At 40.7% G+C, this 22951-nt stretch overlaps 3 protein-coding genes across 8 annotated transcripts in view; all 3 read left to right on the plus strand.

Annotated features, from left to right (window-relative positions):
* Positions 1-175: 175 nt before the first annotated feature.
* On the plus strand, positions 176-4119 carry fam32a (family with sequence similarity 32 member A). The gene is made up of 4 exons (XM_084066909.1): positions 176-305; positions 1242-1392; positions 3528-3581; positions 3852-4119. The coding sequence occupies exons 1-4, from the start codon at positions 232-234 to the stop codon at positions 3918-3920; spliced, it is 348 nt and encodes a 115-aa protein (XP_083923035.1). The 5' UTR covers positions 176-231; the 3' UTR covers positions 3921-4119.
* A 1645-nt stretch (positions 4120-5764) lies between these two features.
* Positions 5765-17531, plus strand: hdgfl2 (HDGF like 2). The gene is made up of 16 exons (XM_084066943.1): positions 5765-6019; positions 7900-7976; positions 8843-8984; positions 9165-9374; positions 10779-10901; positions 11064-11135; positions 11280-11478; positions 11797-11881; positions 13562-13853; positions 13948-14081; positions 14187-14254; positions 14629-14699; positions 14813-14914; positions 15625-15781; positions 15897-16011; positions 16241-17531. Exons 1-16 carry the CDS (start codon positions 5948-5950, stop codon positions 16335-16337), a joined length of 2016 nt encoding a protein of 671 aa, XP_083923069.1. The 5' UTR covers positions 5765-5947; the 3' UTR covers positions 16338-17531.
* A 654-nt stretch (positions 17532-18185) lies between these two features.
* The window catches only part of ap3d1 (adaptor related protein complex 3 subunit delta 1), a 41464-nt gene continuing 36698 nt past the window's right edge, over positions 18186-22951 (plus strand). For all 6 annotated transcript variants that reach the window (XM_084067263.1, XM_084067265.1, XM_084067267.1 and 3 more), the window contains exon 1: positions 18186-18489. In XM_084067263.1, the coding sequence (XP_083923389.1) occupies positions 18394-18489 (96 nt within the window). In that variant the 5' untranslated portion in view covers positions 18186-18393. The remainder of the gene's footprint in view (positions 18490-22951) is intronic.

Raw genomic sequence — 22951 nt, forward strand, 5'->3', positions numbered from 1 at the left:
CCCCTTACCAGATTATCTGTGTTCAAATGATTGAAACTGATTGAAATTCAAACAAATAAAAAAAAAATGTGTCACTTTTCATAGACCTGGTTTCTTATTTCTCTCACGAAATCTGGCAACGCCTGTTTTGGACCGTTCAGCCCGCAGGGTGGCAGTAGAGAGCTTTAGGAGACAACAACAATAATAAAGGAGAAGAAGTAGTGCTCTCTTTTTCCTTCGACGCCACGAACAATGTCTGAATATGATGCGGTCCAGAAAGGTGCCTTAAAGTTAAAAGGAGCTGGAGACATTTCTTCTGGGAAAAAGTAGGTTTTGTCTGTCTGTTGGTGACACTGTATTGAAGAAGTCCATTTGTCTCTTTGGTAAAATGACAGTGTGTTAGGCGGTATGTCTGAGACACGTCGATAGGAGCTAATATGATTAGCCATCTTGCTAAGAAGAAAACAACACTGTCTTGCTCTCAGGTCAACAAACGTAGAATCTATCTAACAACAGTGGTGGAAAGTAATTAAGTACATTAACTAAAGTACTGTAACATTTTCGGTATTTTGTTTTACTTTACTGGAGTATTTCCAGTTTTCAGTACCTATACTTATAGGCAAATATTGTACTTTCACTCCACTACAATTATCTGAAAACTTTAGTTACTAGTTGTAGATTTTGATTATTATTACAAAGCATATATTAACCACTTGAGCGCTGTATACATTTCGGCCATTTGAAAATAGCAGATGCAACGCATTGTGAGCTTGTAGATCGGCTATTTTCAAAAGATGTTTATATTTTGTATAAAAGGTTGCCCACCCCTGCTCGCATTATTATTATATTCTTATTTTGCAGAATAGCAGTCCAATCTAATTACTCTGTGGTGTCATATTGTCAGTCTTTGTTAGGTTGTATCATTAGATTGTTGACTTATTATGTGAGTATTAATCTAATTAGCAGCTGTAAAAATAAGACATAAAAGGCAATGGTGGTTCGCACGAGTTGTTCTTGTTGTCAGCATTGGAAATTGACTGAGGCCTTGTGCCATATAAAGTAGCCCACCCCTGGTGTGTAGAGAGAGAGGGGGGGAGGCATGCAATGAATTGGAATCGAACTCAGGTCCTAAGTTGTAATGATCTATGCACTAACTGGCTGAGCTACCAGGACCAGAATGAGTCTCTTGATTCTGCTCACAGTAGTGCAATACAAATGAGAGTTGATGCTACTCTCATCACTAACATGTTTTTTTGTTACAGGAAGAAAAGGAAGGATAAAGAGAGGAAGCAGCGTTTGGAGCAACAGGTCTTGAGCAACAGCCAAAACGATGAAGAGGATAAGGCCAATAAAAAATGTGTTGACAAAAGGACTCCTGCTCAAATAGCTTTTGACAAGATGCAAGAAAAGAGAGTAAGTCAAAGGGGTTTTCAAGGTTTCTTTATTGTTACATATTGTGTACGGGTACATAAACGTACAATTATTTTGTTCTGGTGGTTTCTCAGACACTGTAGCAGCAATAACAATAAAGACACACACAACGACAGGAAAAAAGGAATAAAATATGAATATAAAATAAAATAATGAATATGGATAGCAGCTGCATTCGGAAAAAGAACACTTTGACCAAGCAACATAATTGTTGTTGTGCTAATGTTCCATTCATGACTGTCTACGTTGTGTCTGAAATGTTGCAGAAGTGCTGAACTGTTTACCCCCAGGCAAAAGTGCAAAGGACCACAGTGGAAAGTAGTGCTGCTGTGGGCTGTATTCTTTAACCACTGTCAACCTGGTGTGAAGATTGCCTATTATCACTTTCAATTAAGTGATTAATGCATCCCAGGTGATGATCCATTATATGACCCAAAAATACAGATTGTAAAGCTAGCTACCTGACCATGATAAAATAATATATTGATATTTGGAGTTGGAATCCAAACCTCTACCAAAGTGTAATTTTGTTTTAAGGCCGTATAGCCTAGAAATATATATTGTGACTTGAGTGGAATATCATGCCTTATATAGGCTACAACATTCTAAGGAAATGGTTCTGAGCCAGACATGATGCAGGAACGTTTTTCAAAGTATCATCAACTATTCTAAGGATCAGCTTATCAAAATGTGATAATTAATGATACATTTATCCATATAGTGTTTGGTGACTAGCTTGCCAGAGTGTCTTGAAATAATTCTCAAGTAAATGTAATGTGTAAGATGAAGTATTAACAGTAGAAAAAAACAACTTAAAAACTACCAAATCTTTTTAGCAAGGCCTCCAACTTTATGTTAAATATTATGCAGTTAACAAAAGGAAAAGGTCTGCACACCGTCTTGATGCTCCCAACATGATTTAATAACAGAGCTGTCAGAAAAAACTATGTTTCGGCCGATGTGGCCTTCGTCAGGTACACTGAGCTGAGTGAGGAGATGGCTATATGAAGAGACAATAGTGGACAGAGTTCACAAATCACTGAATGAAGACACCCGGGGACAACACCCCGAATTGGAATTGGAATTCACAGTCCATGTCAGAGTCAACAACAGATACACAGATCAGCCATTATTATTCCTATGTGGCCATCAGGAAAAACAGGAAAACAATTGTATACATATAAACTGTCCATATCCCGTACATAAAATGCAATATTAAAAAGACAGGACAAGTTCAATCTTACAGGAATGGTTTGATGTCGAACTCCTCGTTCAGACCACGAGGAGCCATAGAATTGAGATAATGAATATAAAACATTTCTTTCTCGTTGTAATATTATGTTATATTATGCAGTTAACTTGTCAATAACCCAACCATGAAGTTTGATGAATGTTAACCTACATCTGTTTAGGGGCGGCCATAGCTGAATGGTTAGTGAACCCGCCTAGGGAGTCAGAGGCCCTGGTTGCCCCAGGTTCGATTCCAGGCCAGGTCAGCATATGTGTCGATGAAATGAAATTTGTCCCTGAGCAAGACTCTTAACCCCTAATTGCTCACAGGTTCTCATTGGAAACAAGACCGCAAGGACTTTCATGAACGACCTGTTAAAAGGAATTATCCTTATCCTTACAGAGGTTAACAGTAACGTGACTCCTGACAGGCAATATTGCTCAAAAGTTAAGCTGTGCTGACAAACTTGCAGAGACATGCAAAAGTGTCACTTTTCATCTACAGTCACCTTTTTGAACCCAAATAGGGCAATAGTGTGACACCTGACCCGAAAGAACACAACATGTTGTCACCTTTTTCACCTCGGGGCTGTTTGCGTGCCTGCAGTTAGCAGTGATAATGGGGAGTATACTGGCAGATGTCTTGGGTGTTCAGTTCTCATTGAAATTACTGTTTCCCTTTTAAGTCTGATTTATACTTTGTCGCAGGCCGAAAGTAGCCGCGTCTTATCGTGTCACGAGTATAAATCAAGCATTGTCATGGCTACCCATCAAATCATATTTATTGACTAAATATAACATCCCCTATTTCATTGATATTGGTATCATCCTTTCCTTTATAAGATGTGTTCTAATATTAAATTATTTTTCTCTTCTATCTCTTTCAGAAAATGGAGAGGATTTTGAACAAAGCATCAAAAACACACAAACGCAGAGTTGAAGTAAGACATTTTAAAATCAGACATACTCAAAAGTCAAATGACATTAAAGAAAATAAGTTAATTCAAGCATTTTGGAAATGGGAAGTTCTTTTTACAAGTAAAATATTTGGAAGACCAAAACATTGGCATATTGGACCACAAGTTTCTTGAAAATATTAAATGTTCTCAAGACTCATGATAGTATAATGGATAGTATAATTCAATACAATATGATAGTGTTTCAGGAATGAAATATCGGTAATGAGTAGTACATATCTTTTTTGCTTGCAGGATTTCAATCGCCACCTGGACACTCTGACCGAGCATTATGATATTCCCAAGGTCAGCTGGACCAAATAAAAAGGATCAATGGCTGTTTGCTTTTGTTTTAAATTTCTTTTTTTAGGAATTGATCTGGTATTGCAGATGTTCCTGTAATACCAGAATTGTCGTCGTCGTCTTTTTTTCGGCTGCTTTTATAATGTGGTTATCTGTGCAGTGACACTTCAACAGTGCTTTCTCCAGTTCTTGGTGTGTCATTAAAGATTGAATTAATGTTTTTTCTTGTCTATGTGTGTGTCTCTCTGTATCACCATTCACAACCTCAATGTACACAAAGGTTAAATGATATGAATTTATCTTGGAGTATTGTTAAGTTTGTATGTGAGCGTTATTAATTTGTATCTAGGTACTATATACAAATTAAAAAATATATAAAATAAATATACACTATTCATTAGACTATATTTACTGTTTCATCCTGTAATAGTAAAACATGCTGGTAAATCACAAATGCTATTGGAAACATGCGCATGGTATTTGAATATTAATATCAATCTTTTAACAAATTTGTGGTTTACACATTGTATAAAATTGTGTTGCAGATTAAATGTTTTCATAGATTTCATAGATAGCTTCATAGACTATCAGTGGTGTGAGAATTAATGTTTGTTTATTTCACTTTCCCTCAAAATGTAGTAATCTTGACTGGCTCTACTTGATCTGCTCTTTTTTCCCTCTACACGAAACCCTTTCCCAAAAATAGAAGGCTTGCTCATTGGAACTTGTATATCTGCTTGTAGATCTAATGTTCCCCTCAGAATAGGAATTCTAGGGTTGAAGTGGTTGAAAATAAAGGTTCCTGGCTATCGCACAAAGATTTGGTGGCCCCACTAGAGGTCTCGGACTCGGACCCCCTGTTGAAGACCCCTGTCTAGACCAATAAAGACGCTCAGTGGAACCTGGAACGCATTTCCGCTCTCCTAATTGAGTCAAGTTTCCTGCAATAATGCTCAATATCCGGGCCTGCTGCAGGTTTGCTGCCGAAGGCCATGTACATCTCAAATTAAAGGTTTATACTATAAACCTTTAACTTTCATCATATACTATACATTTTATAGTACATACTGTTACACGGTGGCCGTTGTGGAGTTTTTTCTCTTCCTTTTTTTTCTACCTATTGGCTGATTGATGTATGTCCTTTATTTATCTAAATGTGTAGATATTCCAAACATGCAATGTCAAATTGGCATTGTAAAATCTTATACATTGTACATTCACCTATAACTATGTAATTCACTCTTATGAAAGAGCCATTTATAGTTTGCTCTAGCACTACATGTGAGAATATTTTGTAGTAGTGTTCAGCGTTATTATAACTCAACTAGTCTGATGGTTTCCCGGCTTAGAATAAAATAAATCAACCATTGGTTTTAAGTCATGCTTTTATTCTGAAGTTTGCCTATTATAATTTTTTTTTACCGGAAAACAGCGTTGCCATGTCCGCTTATTATAAGCGACTTTGGCTTGTAAATATTGCTAATTGCGGGTTGCGGTTTTTTGGGCTTGTTTCTAAAAGTGTGGTTGCTAATTTAGGCTTGTTACTCAAAAACATTGTTTTTATTTAAACCAGTAGTTCTCAAATATTTTCAGGAATTATTTTGTGCCAGGGAGCATTTATGTTGTTAGAATGTTTTAAAAAAGTATTCCACATTTTATTGCAAGAGTTTTTGAAAATGGCAGACTTACAAGCTACAAGCTCACAAGCTTATAGATTGGCTATTTTCAATGTATACAATATACAGGTTCAAAGTGCTCATAATGTCCCAGTGCCCTAGTTGCTTCTTTTGGGCTTGTTTTCCTAGACCTGGTTGGTTACTTCTCTCGCACAACCTGGCAACACTGCCGGAAGAGTGTCCGTTCAGTTCACTCATTCACTACCGCCTGTTCTCGCGGTACCATTGGTGCGACCACATTAGCTTGCATGCTAACCTCATCGTTTACAGGTTTACGTGTCGACCTGAAAACGAGCAAACGAGCGAGACACGGAGAAGAACCACGCAATTGAAGAATCTGGAATAGTGCTGCAAAGAGGAGCTCCAGGAAGGATGCCACACAATTTCCAGGCCGGAGACCTGGTGTTCGCCAAAATGAAGGGATACCCCCACTGGCCAGCTAGGGTAAGCAAAGCAAGTACAGCAACGAACGCAGAGGGGAGAGGGGGGCGGTGGGAGAAACAAGTACAGCAACGAACGCAGAGGGGAGATGATGGGGGCGGTGGGAGAAACATCAACCAGGTCTAGGGAAAACAAGCCCAAAAGAAGCGACTACTATGGGCCACATCATGAGCTGCTGAGCACTTTAAACCTATATATATATTGGCTATTTGAAAATAGCCGACCTACAAGCTCACAACACGTCTTGATGCCATGCTGTTGTGAGCTTGTAGATCTGCTATTTTCAAATGGATACAGGATAGGTGGGCACTTAGGGACATCTGGGCACCTTGGTGTAAAATTGACTGTTTTGTCCAAAATATAAAGAAAATATATATATTAGAAAAATGGTCTTAAGTAATGTAAAGTATACATGATGTGAACATGCACAGTGCATCATTATGCACTGTGCACAGACTTAATGTTATCCTTCAACTTCATGTTTATGCCGCAAAATCATATTAGACCTTAATTGTTGAATGTTACTGAATTTTCTAATCATGTTTCATACTTTACTTTACCTAAAAACAGTTACCAAATATTTTATCTTTTTACATGTTGGACAAAATAGCAAGCTGCCCAGATGTCCCTAGTGCCCACCTGTACTGTATACGTGACATGAAAATGTTTGAGAACCACTGGTTTAAACGACATTTAGGAAACAAGCCCAAATAACCAACTACACTTAACAAACAAGCCCACAAAAAACCCAACCCGCAACTAACCAATATTTACAAGCAATTTAACAGAAAAACAAACCCAAACTTGCTTATAATAAGTGGACATGGCAACACTGGGGGGCGGCAGGGGGCGGGCGACCTGCTCCTGTGTATGTGACACTGGAGAGAGAGAGAAGGTTCTCTGTGTTTCCTTGGCTCATGTCTGTGGAGAACCCCAGTCTCTCTTCTGTAGAGACCCCAGTCTCTCAGTGTCTATGGTGTGGAGACCCCAGTCTCTCAGTGTCTATGGTGTGGAGACCCCAGTCTCTCAGTATCTATGGTGTGGAGACCCCAGTCTCTCAGTGTCTATGGTGTGGAGACCCCAGTCTCTCAGTGTCTATGGTGTGGAGACCCCAGTCTCTCAGTGTCTATGGTGTGGAGACCCCAGTCTCTAAGTGTCTATGGTGTGGAGACCCCAGTCTCTCAGCATCTATGGTGTGGAGACCCCAGTCTCTCAGTATCTATGGTGTGGAGACCCCAGTCTCTCAGTGTCTATGGAGAGTGAGTGGAGACCCAGTCTCTCTGTGGAGACTCCATCCAGTCTCTCAGTGTCTGTGGAGAGTGGAGACCCAGTCTCTCTGTGGAGACCCAGTCTCTTTAGTGTCTGTGGAGACCCCAGTCCCGCTGTGGAGACCCACAGTCTCTCAGCAGCCGCAGAACCTGCTTTTTTGCTGCCATGGCAACCTTGTGATGTTAGGATGAAACGGTTCAGATAGCATGGTTTTGGGTGCGATGCTGCAGGGTCCTGCTGTTCTGCATCATGTAAACGTTAAACTTTAAAGCCACAACCCTATGTTACTTTAGAAATGACGTTTGGGGTTATATATTTTTCATTACAGGTTGACCCTTTTGTATGTTGAAAACGTGAACCTCAATGAATGTTGATGTGCTATTAGACGGCTTGTTGTGTTACATCACTGAACCAATAGATACATTAGACTTGCATTATCTTGCTTTGCTAGCCTAGATATACGTTTTATAACTTACTTCCTGACATGATGTCTGATGCCCCAACTAATGTTGGTTGGCAGAGTGTGTAGAGTAGACCATACATACAGTAAATTAATGTGTTATTATTTATTAATTTGATCCCCCTCTCTCCCTGTTTCATATTAATGTTTCTAGATTGAAGATGTGGCGGATGGGGCAGTGAAACCTCCTCCGAATAAAATACCAATTTTCTTCTTTGGGACACATGAAACGTGAGTAGAGTACTATGCATGCTCATTATTGAAGGTATACTTGTATAACTGCTATGCTGTGGCTGGTTTCATATGTTTGCAGGATGTGATCTCTTTAAATCTTGCATCTCACACCATTTGTAAATAAGATGGGAGATGCAATTCAATTCAAAAGAGCTTTATTGGCATGAGAAGACATGCGTTTACATTGCCAAACCAAGTGTCAAAACATAAAACAATACTATACAATTCACTATTCATAAACAATACTATTTAAGAAAGAAGAAAAAGGGGAAAGTATGTATAGTTAGACGGGGCACTGTAAACAGAGCTACAGTATGTCTCATTGCAACGTTATATTTACATGTTGGCATTGACAAGGGAATAAAGCTTTTAGAAACAAATATCAGCAATCTTTCAGTAGTTTGACGTTACTTTTGGGACATTTAGCAGTATTTTCCCCAAAACTATTTAAAACAGTATACAAAAAGCCTCAGATTTCAAATGTGTTTAAAGGTAGTAGCTCTGTTTATCTGTGCAGTAGGTGAGAGGTCCACTCGGTACAGAGGGTTAGTGTGCAGGAAACACATATTGGTTAGTAGTCCTTTAGGCGGTTGTATTCCAGATGCACTGTTCTGTCACATTCACTAGATGGCACAGTCTCTTTTCTCTCTCACACTAGGGTAAATCATATAGGAGGAGTAGTAGTTTTATTTTGGTCATTAAAAGCAAATTAATATAAAGCTTTCATTTGTTATCATTGAAAATGTGCTTGGCAATTATGAATAAATCAAGGTATTTACTTTCATAATCAGGGCTTGCCATTTACTTTGAATGGAAATGTTATTACCACAATTGCACATTTTCTTTTTCTCTATTTTTCACAGTGCATTCCTTGCACCAAAGGACCTTTTTGCCTATGAGAAGTACAGCGAGCGTTATGGGAAACCTAACAAAAGGAAGGGATTCAATGAAGGTTTATGGGAGATTCAGAACAATCCACATGCCTCCTACAGCGCCCCACCAGTAGTAAGTATTGTCATGGGGGGGGGGGGGGGGGGGGGGAATTGATACAATACAGAATATGACAGATATTACATACTGGTAGAAGCTTAGCACGGGGTTCTGCAACAAGGTAGGTTCAGTGGTTTTCAATTGAATACGAACATTCATACGAACATTCATATTCATTTTGTGACATATCCACAGCCAGCCAGCTCATCCGACAGTGAAGGAGGCAACAATGATGCAGGAGGAGGAGGAAGTGATGAGGAGGATGATGATGAAGAAGCAGCAGCAGCCGTGGTACCCAGCAAAGCAAGTTCTGGAAGCGACGCAGATTCCGATTCCGGGAGTGAAGACAGGGGAAAAGCAGCTGCGGTCACTGCGGTGAAGCGGAAGCCACCAGCAGCCGCTAAGGTATTGTGAAGTGCAGTCATGTCATCACAGTTTGTTTTTGGCGGTATCACAATCCGCGTTATGGATCACAATGTTTTTTCATGTTGCTTTTCTAAGACATTTTGCAAGTTGTTGGACAGTAGAAACCGGTAATTTCTTAAAATGTACCTGCTACCTGCTCTCGACTGTAAGGAGTGGTGCAACGTAGGTGTGAGGGCCGGCCCAAACTCTAGATGTTCGAACCTAGTTAGAACAAAGTTGCTGATCACTGATTAAATTAAATGTAGAAAAGTTACATTTCAGCTAAACATTAGGCCTAATAATTATCACTATGCGTATACAGTATAATGGTTGGGTATACTGTATGATTTCACTAGCTTGTACCCCAGCGAGAAAGGCCCTTCTGAGAAAATCTAGCCCTACAAGAAAACGATAACTTTAAGTATTTAAAATGCAAGTAGGAGAATATCTGAACCATTAGGACAGGACAACGTTCTTTTTCATGGATATTATTAACTACCCCCAGTTTCAAAAGGTTGACCAAGCAGCCACTACAATAATAAAATGGCATTTTAAACTTACCAATAAAAGTGCATAGTAAGTCAATTACATTTTCCTTGTTTTTGAGGTGCATTTTGGAATGTATTTTTGTCTTCTGTCAATGGTGTGTTGACAAAACAGTTTTTATCTCAATTTCATGAAAATAATTCAGATACTGTTCTGTCCCGAAGTTTGCCATTAATGCTGTGTTTCTTAGGTTTTTAGACAAGGTCCTCTCTTGCTCGCCACTTGGAAATGTGTCTATGAATGCAATGCATGCATGTTTACTAATATGTGCACACTGGTGCGGTGCAGTGAGACGTGCAAACGAATGCATGGAAGCAGGACTTCTGGAGAGAAACAGATGATCAAAGGACAAACTTATAAATTCTTAATATGTTCACACATTTGATCATAATCTGCCCCATATCTTCCAATTCTATGTTATGAAATGCTTTTCTGTGTTCCAATTTTGTCCATGTTTTCACAGAGTGATGCCATTTGTTTATTGGAGTGTTTTATTACGTAAATTATATATTGTATTATAAAAAAAGGGAATTTGATTTAAAGGTTGACCTGGGCAATCTCAGACACTTACTGTATGATAAGAAAGCCAAGTTTGGAATTGTGTGTGAGTGCAGTCAACACTGATAGAATGGACAGTAGTGCTGTGGCACGATACAATCATCTGTAAAGGTAGATTGTGGAGATTTTTTAAAAATCACACATCATCTAAGTTTGTCATATCACACACGCCCCTAAGGATTATATAGACATATACAGTATGCTTGAACAAGTTGTTGTGCTTAATTTCACTGCAAAAACTGCATCATGATGGTGATGATAATTTCACCCATTGACTTTTGACTGTCTTTACCCCCTCAGCGGCCCCCTCCTGCAAAAAAAGCCCGGGCCTCATCCAGTGACAGGGATGGAGAGGAGAGTGGATCCCCCTCTGAACCAGAGCCCTCCCCTTCGGAGTCAGACTCTGGCAAGAACAGTGACAAGGTGAAAACATGCATAAGTACACTTACGCACCCTCATGCAAAGTGAACATTCACTTGATGGCAACATTGTAGTGTGTAGGAAACTAAATAGACATGTAAGCAATACATTGTTGTTGCACTGCCTATGAGACATCACACTATCATTTTGTTGCTCCTAATAAAGGACTTTACTCCGGAGAAGAAAACTGTGGGACGGGGTGGTAAAAAAACTGGAGGAAAAGGGGGAAAGAAGAAGGTAAGGCTGTGTTATATCTTCACTGTCAACCAGCCTTTTAAGGCATTGAATGTAGCACCGTAGTGGTAGCAAAGTAGTTTGGGTCCGTTTTGTCATGGTGGAGGTTTTTCTTCATTCCTGCTCCATTTCTCTGGGGTGTTGCAGAAAGCTACATCTGACTCGGACTCAGACTCTGCGTCTGCGCCAGAGAAGAAAGCAGCAGACAGTGACTCCGATGACGAGAAGCCACGGCCAGCCCTGTCGGGTTCAGAATCTGGCTCCAAGTCTGGCTCCAAGTCTGGCTCCAAGTCTGACTCTGACTCAGACCCACCTCCACGGAAAGGCCCTCAGGCCCGCAAAAAAGGTCCGAGTTTGGGCATCCGGGTGGCTAATCCAGTCAGTGCATGTATCATATAAAACTAATCACGAAGTCTTGGGTTTGAATCCAGGTCATGAACTATTTCACCTTCTTGCTCTCCATCCCCTCTTTCTTGTCTCGCCACTATTCTGTCTAATGAAGCAGAGGTGCCTTAAAATAAACTCAATAAATAGACAGGGTCCCATACAAATTGTATTAAATGCTTTTTGGCCCCCAAGGCCACAGGGTGCTTACTGAAAGAAATATTTTTGCTTAATCATGTCAATAACTGTGTTTTGTGCCTTTCTTTTTGCCCACTCATAGAAAAGCCCCCACCAAAGCCTAGAGGACGGAAAGCAAAACCTGCCCCAGCTAAACGAGCACCTTCATCTTCATCAGATAGCGACAGGTCAGGTTGCTACAGCTTGTCTGTTATCCTGATCACCCATCCATTTTTATTAGAGGAAAGACATACTGCAAAGTTATTCCCTTGTTACTTTGTTAGTCCCCCCAGGATTCCTTAGAGAAAAGGTCTTGATTCCGCGGAGAACAATCCTTGATTCCGCGGACATTAAAAAACTGCCTAAAATGACCAGCTATCAAGAAAAAATATATTTTGTTTTAATAATCAAGTAAAATCCTTTATGAAATAGATACAATTAATTGTAATACCATTCTAAAACACTGTGGAAGCAAGTAATTGAGTCAATGTTACTGGTTATAAAATAATCAACAATTTTCTTTGTCCCTCTTGGGGAGATTTATATAAGTTCAGGCATTGTAAGTGCAACACACACACAACCACACACACACACACACACACACACACACACACACACACACACACACACACAAATCGCTCCTTTATGCCCATCGCTTTCGATCAGAACTGCCGGTGTTATGACTAGAGACTAGGGGTGTCACGATTCACTTACCTCACGATTCGATTCAAAATCGATTCCTAGGGTGCCGATTCGATTAAAATTGCGATTCTGCGATTAATTGATATTCGATTCGATTCTGCGATTTATTGCGATTTTCTAACAAATATTCGATTCGATTCTGCGATTTATTGCGATTTTCTAACAATTCTGAACAATATAAACCATGAAAAGTTGAATAATACACTTCAATGCAGCCAGATCATGTCAGTCAGTCTTTCTGACATTGATTTCAGACAAAGTGCCAGTGAAAAAGGTACTAACTTATACAAAAAAAAAAATATATATATATATATATATTTTATTTATTTTTAAATAAATAAAAAAATCGATTTTTAATATTTGGAAACGATTTTAAAATCGTGGCATTAAGAATTGCGATTTATTCATGAATCGATTTTTTTTGACAGGCCTACTAGAGACTCATGCCGAATTCGCTGTGAAAAGCCTGCCTTTAGACCCCGCCTTCCCCAAAACGTTATCCACACACACAATACCGCACATGCTCGCACGTTGCACACCATCCCCGTCTATCTGACCACGACCAGGATGAAAACCGCAACAATTCTCCACCATTCTGCTTGTTGCGAACGCGGAAGGAGCCCAAGTGGAGCCTACTATGAAACTCTGCTCGGCTTGTGGCTCTGTCTGTCTGTGTGTGTGCAGTATGTGTGCACTGCCTGTGTGCAACCCACAGAGTGCGCCAGAGTGCAGCTACAGTCAAAACACACACACACACACACACACACACACAGTCCGTAAATACACAATATTTTCGAGCTGCGTTCGCTTCCAGCGTTTGCGCGTCTTACTTGTTTTCTGCACTGTGCCTTGTATTCTGCAGACGGATGAGAAATCTGATGATGGCGGTATCCTGGGGGGTCTACTTTGTGCATTTTGTTGATGTACTTCTTTCTACCATGTCATTTAGAAGTAGTTATTTCAGATCAGTCTTGCTTTGTCATGTGGAGTTTCTTTTTTTGTATTACTTTTTTCAGTTAGCAGTCATTGGTTTCCTTATTTTGCCTTTATTTATTTTTATCATTTTCAATGATCATTTGTACAATGATCATTTTCAATGATCATTGTACAAATGATGCTGTTGAATGGCAGCATAATGGTAGCCTGCTTTCCTTTCTTCTCTAAAGTGACAGTGAGCCTGACCGCATCAGTGAGTGGAAGAAACGAGACGAAGAGCGCCGACGGGAGCTCGAAGAGCGCAGGAAGAGAGAGGAGGCGGAGGAGATCCGCAGGTTACGTGAAAGAGAGAAGGAGGAAGAGGACCAGAGGAAAAAGGATAAGGAGAAAGGTAAAAAAGACAGTGACAGTGACAACAGTTCAGATGAGGCCGTAGACGATAGCCCACTGAAGAAGTCCAAGAAACCCCCTCCAGCTCCAATCCCTGCACCCTCTGACTCCGATTCTGGACCCCAAGCTGAGGTACAGGACCTAGATGGGAAACAACACTCTTTGGAAGGCAATGCTAACACTCCTATTAGTAATCACTGCAAATATTGTTTTTCCCTTCACATAGTCGAAAAAATCTTCCAAACGACCGGACAACCAGAAGAAGGGGAGAGTGAATAAAGAGAAAGAGAGGAAAGACAGAAAGGAGAGAGATATGAAGGAGAAGAGAGCCCAGCGGTCAGAGGAGAAGTCCAGGGGGAGGTGAGTTGCACCCTGCTTGGACCCAAGGCTACAGCATTTAAACCTCATTAAGTTAACATCATTAAAAATGTATGCACACGGATCACTGAGCGCCTGCTTCCACAGGTCCAAGCCTGAAAAACCCAGACGCAAACCAGAGAGGCCTCCAGAAAAGAAAGTGGAGAAGAAAAAGGGTCTGTCTTCCATGCCGTCACACTCGATCATACAAACCACATTTTCTATTCAGTTGAAAAATATCATAGCCTGGCTTGAAAATCATTTGCATTGGCTTATCCTGTGCAATGGATATTTTGCATAGTTTAAAACGGAACGACGGTTGGGTCTCTAGTTTGAGGGCAGTAAATGTTCATCATCAGTGCAATTGATGGGTTCGCCAGCGACTAAACCTCAGAAAAATATACCACAATGGCATAATGTAGTTGTGTTTTGTGTAGGTAGTCGAAGGTCAGTGATATTCTTCCCCTTTCCAGTCCATGTATAATAGATATTTTCGTGTCATTGAAATGGAAAGTATGTATTGACAATTGTTTGGTGCGTCCATGTATAGAGCCGTCGATAGAGGAGAAGTTACAGAAACTCCACACAGATATCAAGTTTGCACTGAAGGTGGACAACCCAGTAAGTGACACAAAGAAAAACATGTCTTTCCGTTGAATGTGTGTCAACAATTATATGTGTACCATATTTTTTGCAATGAAATCCTAAACTGTTCTGTCACATCCTTTTCGTAGGATATAGAGCGGTGTCTACAAGCCTTAGCAGAGCTCGAAGCTATACCGGTCACCAGCCAAATCCTGCATAAGAACGCTGATGTTATTGCCACTCTCAAAAAGGTGCATTGTCTACACTGAAATAGTCTTTAACAGTGAACATAACAATGACCTGGGTAATGTTTTGGGATCGAGTGTTTTCACAGCATGGCACCAAAAGGGCCAGCGGTTTAGAACTGTTGGTCTGTAAATTTTTGTATGTATGTTTGTAGTTATGGACAGTATGTTAATAACCAATCGCAGTGAATTACACAGCTGCTGCGCCAATCACAGCTTAACTTGCACCGCTATGCTCACATTAGCACAGTGGTGCGCTACTAGCAACTGGGTGCAGTACGTTAGTCCGACAGCGCATTCCTCCGACAGCGCAGCGCTCCGACGTTTCCAATACTAAACCCGAACCAAACCCGCACCCTAACCCTAACCGCACGCGGATGCCACATAGTCGGAGAAAAGGTCTGTCGGATTAACGCATGCCTCCCCTAGCAACTAGCAGATTGCCACAACTTACAGAACTGCACACCTAGCAACTTGCCACGCTGACTCTGTGTTATTACATTACATTTAACCAGTGCTCTCGTCAACCCAAAACCTCTCAACCTTCATTCAATGCTAACTAAATCATGCAGTCAAAGCGACTGAAATGAACTGTTTGCTTCATTGAGACAGATCTGGGTATACTAACAATACTAATCATTGGTCATATATTTTGTTCCTCTTTGAATTCTCCTCTTCAACGTTAATTCAACTTGTATTCATTAATTATTATACAGATTCGGCGGTACAAAGCTAGCAATGCTGTCATGGAAAAGGCCAGTGACGTCTACAATAAGTTAAAACTCCGATTTGTCGGCAAGATGGAGACCCCAACCAAACCTAAAACAGAAGACAAGGGTCCACAGGATAATGGAAAGGAGGAAGAAAACACAGGTTAGGTTTCCATCATGCTGCCAACTGGTTTTCATACCACTTAAATGTGCATGTTGTGTACTCTCCTTTCTTGGTTAATGAATCTACCACTGTCTATTTTTAAAATTATTTTTAGACTCTGTTCCTGTGAATGGAGATTCGGAGGAGAAAAAAGATATGGAAGCAGAGGAGAGGCCAAAGTCCCCTGCTATGGAAGAGAATAATGAGCACATGAGTTCAAGCCCAAGCAGGTAAAAATCTTGTTTTCAAATCAAATATCTTCATTCACTGTATGCATAACTGCTGGGATAGAAATACAGGGCCATGTGTACACACACACACACACACACACACACACTCACACCGTGAGGCCGTGGGCAAAAAAAGAATCAACTGCATGCAATTTATTTTATGTCTTAATATAAACCCGGCCCATTTAATACAATGTAGTTGTAAGTGTATGCCCTCTTTCTGTGTTAGACCCAGCCCCGGGAGCCCTGCGGAACAGACACAGACCAATGAGGAGACAGACCACGGCTTCCCTGCCGAGACAGAACCGCCTTTAGTAGAGAGCTGAAGATCCCACAGAGAAGACTACAATTGACTTAGTGCTTAAAGATGGTGGCCTCCTTGATTTCATGTCATTTTGTCCTCATGATCCAACTTGCGTTGTAATGAACATCCAGAGTTTCCTACCTATTAAGCTAATATTGACGTTTGGACATTTTGTACTGTAAGGATATCAAACCGGAAGGCCTCTGTGTTTAAACACTTTGGTCTGTTGTTTACCACAGAGAAAGAGGAAAGCTCACCTATTTGATAGTACATGGCGCTGTGCGTACTCTTGTTTCTGAAATGTATTTTTTCTTTTATATGACACTGCCCGTCCTGGATCGACACCTCTATCCCATTCTCCGCACTACCATGCTTTTTCTTCCCATATGACCTCTATCTTTGGGCTTTCATACCGTATGTACATTGAAAGATTCCATTTTTAGCACTTGTAAAGCCTGATTTCTACTCGTGCGCTGGTGTCGCACATCAAAAATAGCAAATCTACAGTACAAGCTCAGAACGTGTTGCGGTGCTACACATTGTGAGCTTCTAGATCTGCTATTTTCCTTGCACGACACCCGCGCGCAACTAAATATGAATCGGGCATAACAGGAATTTAGGCTGGGGCAGAATGGAGCCATGCTGTGAATGTTTAGCTTTGAAGATTTTGCGTAGTCGTACATCCGTTGGCTTTATCATTTTAACGAAGCCTACAGAACATCACTAAAGGCCTAATGTCTATGTGTGTTTGGAACATTGAGAGAGTGGTACAATACTATTTGTGATTATTTTATGTTGTATACTTGTTTTTTATCTGGTCTTGCTTCCTATTAATCCAGTCTAAAATATTAAGCCATGGATTTATGTCACTTCTACTGTTTTACAACTGAGGTCCACCTACTTTTTTATAACCCATGTTTTCAGATATTTGCATCTATTTTTGACGTAACTAATAGATGCTGTGGAGTTACACGCTTTGCCTCTTCGTCTTCCCTTAGTGTCTGCTTTCACGATGCATTACTAAGTAGGAAAGTTGTACAGATTAAAAATGGTCCTCACTGCAGGTTGTGCAGGTTGGGCTATTCAGATCCAATGTAGCTGCAGCTCATTTTGACATTTGCCTCATGCATACAAACAGCAGTGTTTTTAGTGCTATGTAAATTGGTAAAACATTTGTATCGTTTAGTTGAGACTTGAATAAAAATCTCAGCATGAATTGAGTTGGTCCCACCTAATTTCTTATGTAAAGTACAATTGCATATTTAACACATATTCTTCTCATGAGCAGACAGGTAGATTTTTTATTTAATTTTCTTGCCTGCCAATTACTGGTTATTTGATAGTGCAGCCTCTTGTATTTATGTTTGTGAAATTTTGTTGATGGAACAATGCATGCAAATAAGTAAATGCTTATGATGGTAAATATTGGACTGTTCATTACTCCACTTAATAGAACAATAATTTAATGTGCCCACTATTTCAGTGATAGTGACTGCATAAATGGCCTTTGATTTAGAACAGTGGTTCAAAGTGGGGTCCAGGGACTCTCAGGGTTCCTTGAGGGGGTTCTAAATTGACCCTTGCAAGTCTGACTCTGAGTCTGACAGTGTACAAATGGAACCAAATGGACCCGATTGGTTCCATTTGTACACTGTCAGAGTTAAGGTGGGTCCTTGAAATGGAATGATTTGAAAACCACTGATTTAGAATATTACAATTATAGTGGCAGAATTGCACTCCATTTAGAAGAGACTAGCTTAGCGACAGTAGACCTTTAATTTCATTGATTCCCCTCTTGAGTGAGAATCTCGCATAATAATACACACAAGTCAGCTGACTTTTAGACGCCATTTTGTCAGCCATTTCCTCCACAGATCCATTGCCAGTGTCTGCACACACAGTACAGGACAGGAGGAGGACAGCAGCCCCGTCTGGCCTCGCCTTCCCTTCATCTGCCCCGGGATTAGTGGAAGCAGCAGCGGATCATCCTGCACACAGGCAGCCTTGGTGGTCCCCCGGGTGGATGAGAGAGGCTCGGTCAGCAGCCCGCAGACCTCTGGTCCAACAGGACAGTCACCATGGCTCTCAAGATTGTCAAAGGGAGCATCGATCGCATGTTCGATAAAAACCTTCAAGATTTAGTACGTGGCATTAGGAATCACAAGGAAGATGAGGTAAACGAAACAACCGATCATATATAAATATTCTCTCCATCTCTTTATTAACGTTTTCCCCGTAATCGTCATCACAATCAACGGTATATTGTTGTGCACGTCGCTAATGTTATCCCCTCTCTCCTCTCCCCCGACCCCCGTCTACGTTGACAGCCTAGCCGGCCCAGGTTAGGCTGGTGGAGGGTTTAAGCTGCTCGGCTAACGTTAGCTTTACTTGCTACGGTCGGCTCAGTCATTCGTTTCACTCATAGTCTTTTAACGTTAGCTTATTCTAGTCTATGTTTCACTTTGTACAACCGAGTGGCCGTTCAGAGGACGCGGTGCACGACTTGTCACGCTATCCGAGGTGGTGAATGACAGGTCAACCTGCTGTCAGTTTAGATTTGTTATTATTTTTTTAAGCAAGTGAAGTTATATTGTGTGTTTATGTGACAGCTAGCTAACGTAGCATTAGCCTGTTAGTTAAAGACAGCAAGCTGGCTTCCCAGAGTCTAGACCAGTGGTTTTCAACCTTTTTTGCGCCAAGGACCCCCAAATTGACACATATTAGCCCAGGCAGGGACCACCATTTGAAAAGATATGCCAGGGACTCAACCATTTAGATTTCTTGGGGGTCCCAGTCTACACTGTATCATCATCATCAGTGTTCATTTAACTCTGAGAGTTACAGACATACAAGGGTCAATTTGGTTCCTAACTTAATTTGGCTGGGGACCCCCTGGAAACCCCTCAAGGACCACTGGTGGTCCCCGGACCACTGGGTGAGAACCACTGGTCTAGACTATAGAGATGATCAACCTCCGGGCAGGTTGCTCATCCGGATAAGGAGAAGAGGTCACACACAATCCCTGCTAACGGTACCCACTACCCCACTGTGTTTACTAGAGATGTGCACAACGGGCCTGGTGGTCAGTCTGAGCCATCCCTGGTTGACCATTCATTGTTGCAGGTAGACTGATGGGATTGGAGGTCTGATAGAAAACGGGGCGTTCTGAGGTGACGAGCGTTGAGACCATCATCATCACATATGATTCCATGACGTGATGCTCTCCTCTAGGGCTGTCACGATTACACATTTAAGTTGACTATTAATTGTCACTCAAATAATTGAGATTAGCGATTTAATTGTGTGTTTGGCCATTGAACATTGGAACACATGAATGAAAAATCTTTTCTGTTTGCCTTTTATGCTTCGTAATCAAACATTGCACAGGGCAGATGACAAATAACTGAAATATATAAACAGAAATGATTGACTTTTAATAATTGTGCAATGTAAAAATAGCAGAAATAGCTTTGTGACACGTTGTAAGCTTGTAGTAGATCTGCTATTTCTGCTTTTTTTTTATATGTGAAAATGTGTGAAAATCTTTCAACATGGAAACGATTATGACGATTATGCAAAAATAATTGCGACTATCTCAAATAATTGCGATTAGACGATTATGTAATAATTGTGACAGGGCTAGTGATGCTCTCCTCCATCACATATGATTCCGTGACGTGATGCTCTCTCCTCCTTAAACACACAAGAGCCTTTTGAACCTGTCACTCCCATCATCACACTAAGCATGACTTTACACACTGACCGACGGGATTAACTGGCTGACAAAAACATTGCCAGTGGCTAAAATCAGAGATTCTAAAGGGATTATGTTGTGAAGCCATGTTATCTTATAAATTATGCATAAGGTATTATGACTCACTCGGTATACACAGCTCTTTTGAACATCTCATCTGTGGGTGAAGCTGATGTCATCTCCATCAGTACTATGTATGTGTGATATGTCATTGAAGTGGCTCATCACAGCATCTAGAAATGAAAGCACATAGGTTTTCCCATTTTGTTTGTCAGCTTATTATTATTATATATATTTTTTAAACGTTCAAGTTATTTGTTGAGATATGTTGTGTTCAATTTCCCCGTAATCATGTTTTCTATGTAGAAGGATGGGGTGGGGGTTTGGAGCATCTGAGTGTCATAGACTAGTGACACACTGACACTGCATTTGTCTCAATCTGAAAGTCGGGGGTCAAATGTACAGTAAAATCACTGGGTCAGTAGGTCTGACCTCTGACCTGAATGTAATTCCTAGACCCTTTATCTGTATGTTTTGTTTTCTCTACGGCTTTATTCTGCTTTTGGCACCTAATGATGAAAACAATGGGCTATATAAGTAGTAACCTCACTTGCAGGCCCAATCGTGTCGATACACAATTGGTTACAATATTGCGCCATTCGTGTACGTTTAGTTCATTACATTGGCCACGAAAAGTGAGCACCAAGGCTAGCTGTTTATTCTCCACCCAGCCATCCATGGACGATCTTTTGATTCAGCCTATAGACTGAGATGGCCTCCATTGGTAACTCAACCCTACCTACCTAGATAAGGTGTTGGTTACCGGGCCGACAGTGGACAGTTTGCTGAAATATTAATATGGTCTCTGTGTGTGCTATACCTGGGCCCGGCCACAGTTTCTCATGCACTCTCTCTATTTGTTTTGCACGTATGTGTGTGTGTGTTCTCTCAACCTTGCACAGCTTGTTCATTCACCCTCTCCCTCCCATATTTTGTGGAACAACAGGCATTTGAACAAAAATGTGTGAAGACTGCGAGTTGACCTTATTTGGGACCGCATGCAGTTGCTACCTCTTCTGCTTCCCTCTTATTTCAAGCTCGAGCTGCTGTGCTGGCAAAAGCTCTCTACGTTGGCCATGGGACAAGTATTTGGGTTATTTCGATGCAATGGCATCTGCGAGCATCAGTGGTGACACTGTGTCTCCCCCTGCCTGCCCTCTAGGCCCGCCAGCCTCCCTTCTCCTCAGGAAACACCAGCAGAATGTGATCCCACCCCCTATACCTCCTCGTGTCACTGTGCTGTCTCATGACTGCAGACACATGACCAACACACTCTTATACTCTATAGAGCTGAGCTGTCTCTTTGTGTGTGTGTGTGTGTGTGTGTGTGTGTGTGTGTGTGTGTGTGTGTGTGTGTGTGTGTGTGTGTGCGTGTTCGTGGTTAAGTAATGGTTAAGTGAATAACTTCTTGTTGGACACTTTAAAAAAATAAATATATACTCATTTATGCAATTTTCCAGACATCAGATCATTTGGCCTCGGTGGCTAAAATAAATGATCAAATTACTTTTACTTATCACCAGCAACTACAAACCATATATTTGTAATTGGAATGATCTGCCAAACCACACCAAACCAAACTAGCTCAGTGGCCTTGTAGTTAGAGTGTCCACCCCGAGATTGGGAGGTTCAATCCCCAGCAGAGTCATACCAAAGACTATAAAAATGGTACCCAATGCCTCCCTTCTTGACACTAGCCTCATGTCCAAGCAGTCCAATTGTCCATAGGGTGTACATGTACATCATGGCTGGGGATGTACTACAGGAACAGGAGATAGGATTCTGACATACATGGGCCACATGGCTCAGGAACTGTTGGTTCCCAAAGGCTACATTCTGTACGAACTAATCCAGTGCATTCAAATCAGCCTCAACAGTGACTGATCAATCCCAGTACTGTTTCACCTACATTAGTAAAGCTATCACCACGGTGTGCTGTTGCAATAACCTTCTTATTTAACATTTTAGGAAAACTGGGATAGTTTTTGTCTACAAGTTGCTAGAGTGGCTGACAGGGTCCCACATTAACACTAGTAAATGTGGGTAGATCTTTCATTTGGCCTGTACATTTCGGAAACCATCTGGTTTCTTGCAACAAAATATCAGATTAGATGTCCATTTCTTAACAAAATATCAGCCACGATTCAGGAGTGCCTTTTTTGCAAAGATATCAGCATTGATGGCTCAATGCCAGTAAGATTTGCAACAAAATATCAGCCTTGGTGGCTCATACAGCGCATAAGTGAATGAACTTGGTAAAGTCTTGTGCTCCATAATCCGTCACTTGTCCACTTTCATCCTTCTGGCATGTGCTATATCTCCTATGTGCATAAACGTTTTGATGTAGTTTATAACATCAAAAATTACCATGGTAACTCTTCACTTCGTGGTTTTCTTTTTTTTTCACAGACTTGAAGAAGAAACATGATGTTTTTTGTTTTCAGAACTAGGACCATTGTGACTCAATTTCGTTTTTCCTTTTTTAACAAGACAGTTGTGTAACCGTCTGCTCTGAGGTGCAGATTAGATGTATGTATGATATGCAACACAAAAAGGCTGTGCATATTGCGTAATACATTAGATATTTTTTGGCTCGTTTAAAGAAAAGGTTTAGCTGATAGGAGTTTTCATCTTAGTTAAAAAGATAATTTTGGACCCTGGCTGGTATCTTTCAATTAGGGATGCCACAATCTGACCTTCAGCCAATTCGAAATTCGGGCAGCCCTGGCGAATATTTTTCGATTATTCGACAGCGCCATTTTAAAAAAAAATATTTTTCAAAAAAAAAAAAAAAAGTTTTTTTTTTTTTGTTTTTTTTTTGG

The sequence above is a fragment of the Gymnoscopelus microlampas genome (genome assembly GCF_963454915.1).
Source record: "Gymnoscopelus microlampas genome assembly, chromosome: 9".
In the NCBI taxonomy this organism is placed as follows: domain Eukaryota; kingdom Metazoa; phylum Chordata; class Actinopteri; order Myctophiformes; family Myctophidae; genus Gymnoscopelus; species Gymnoscopelus microlampas.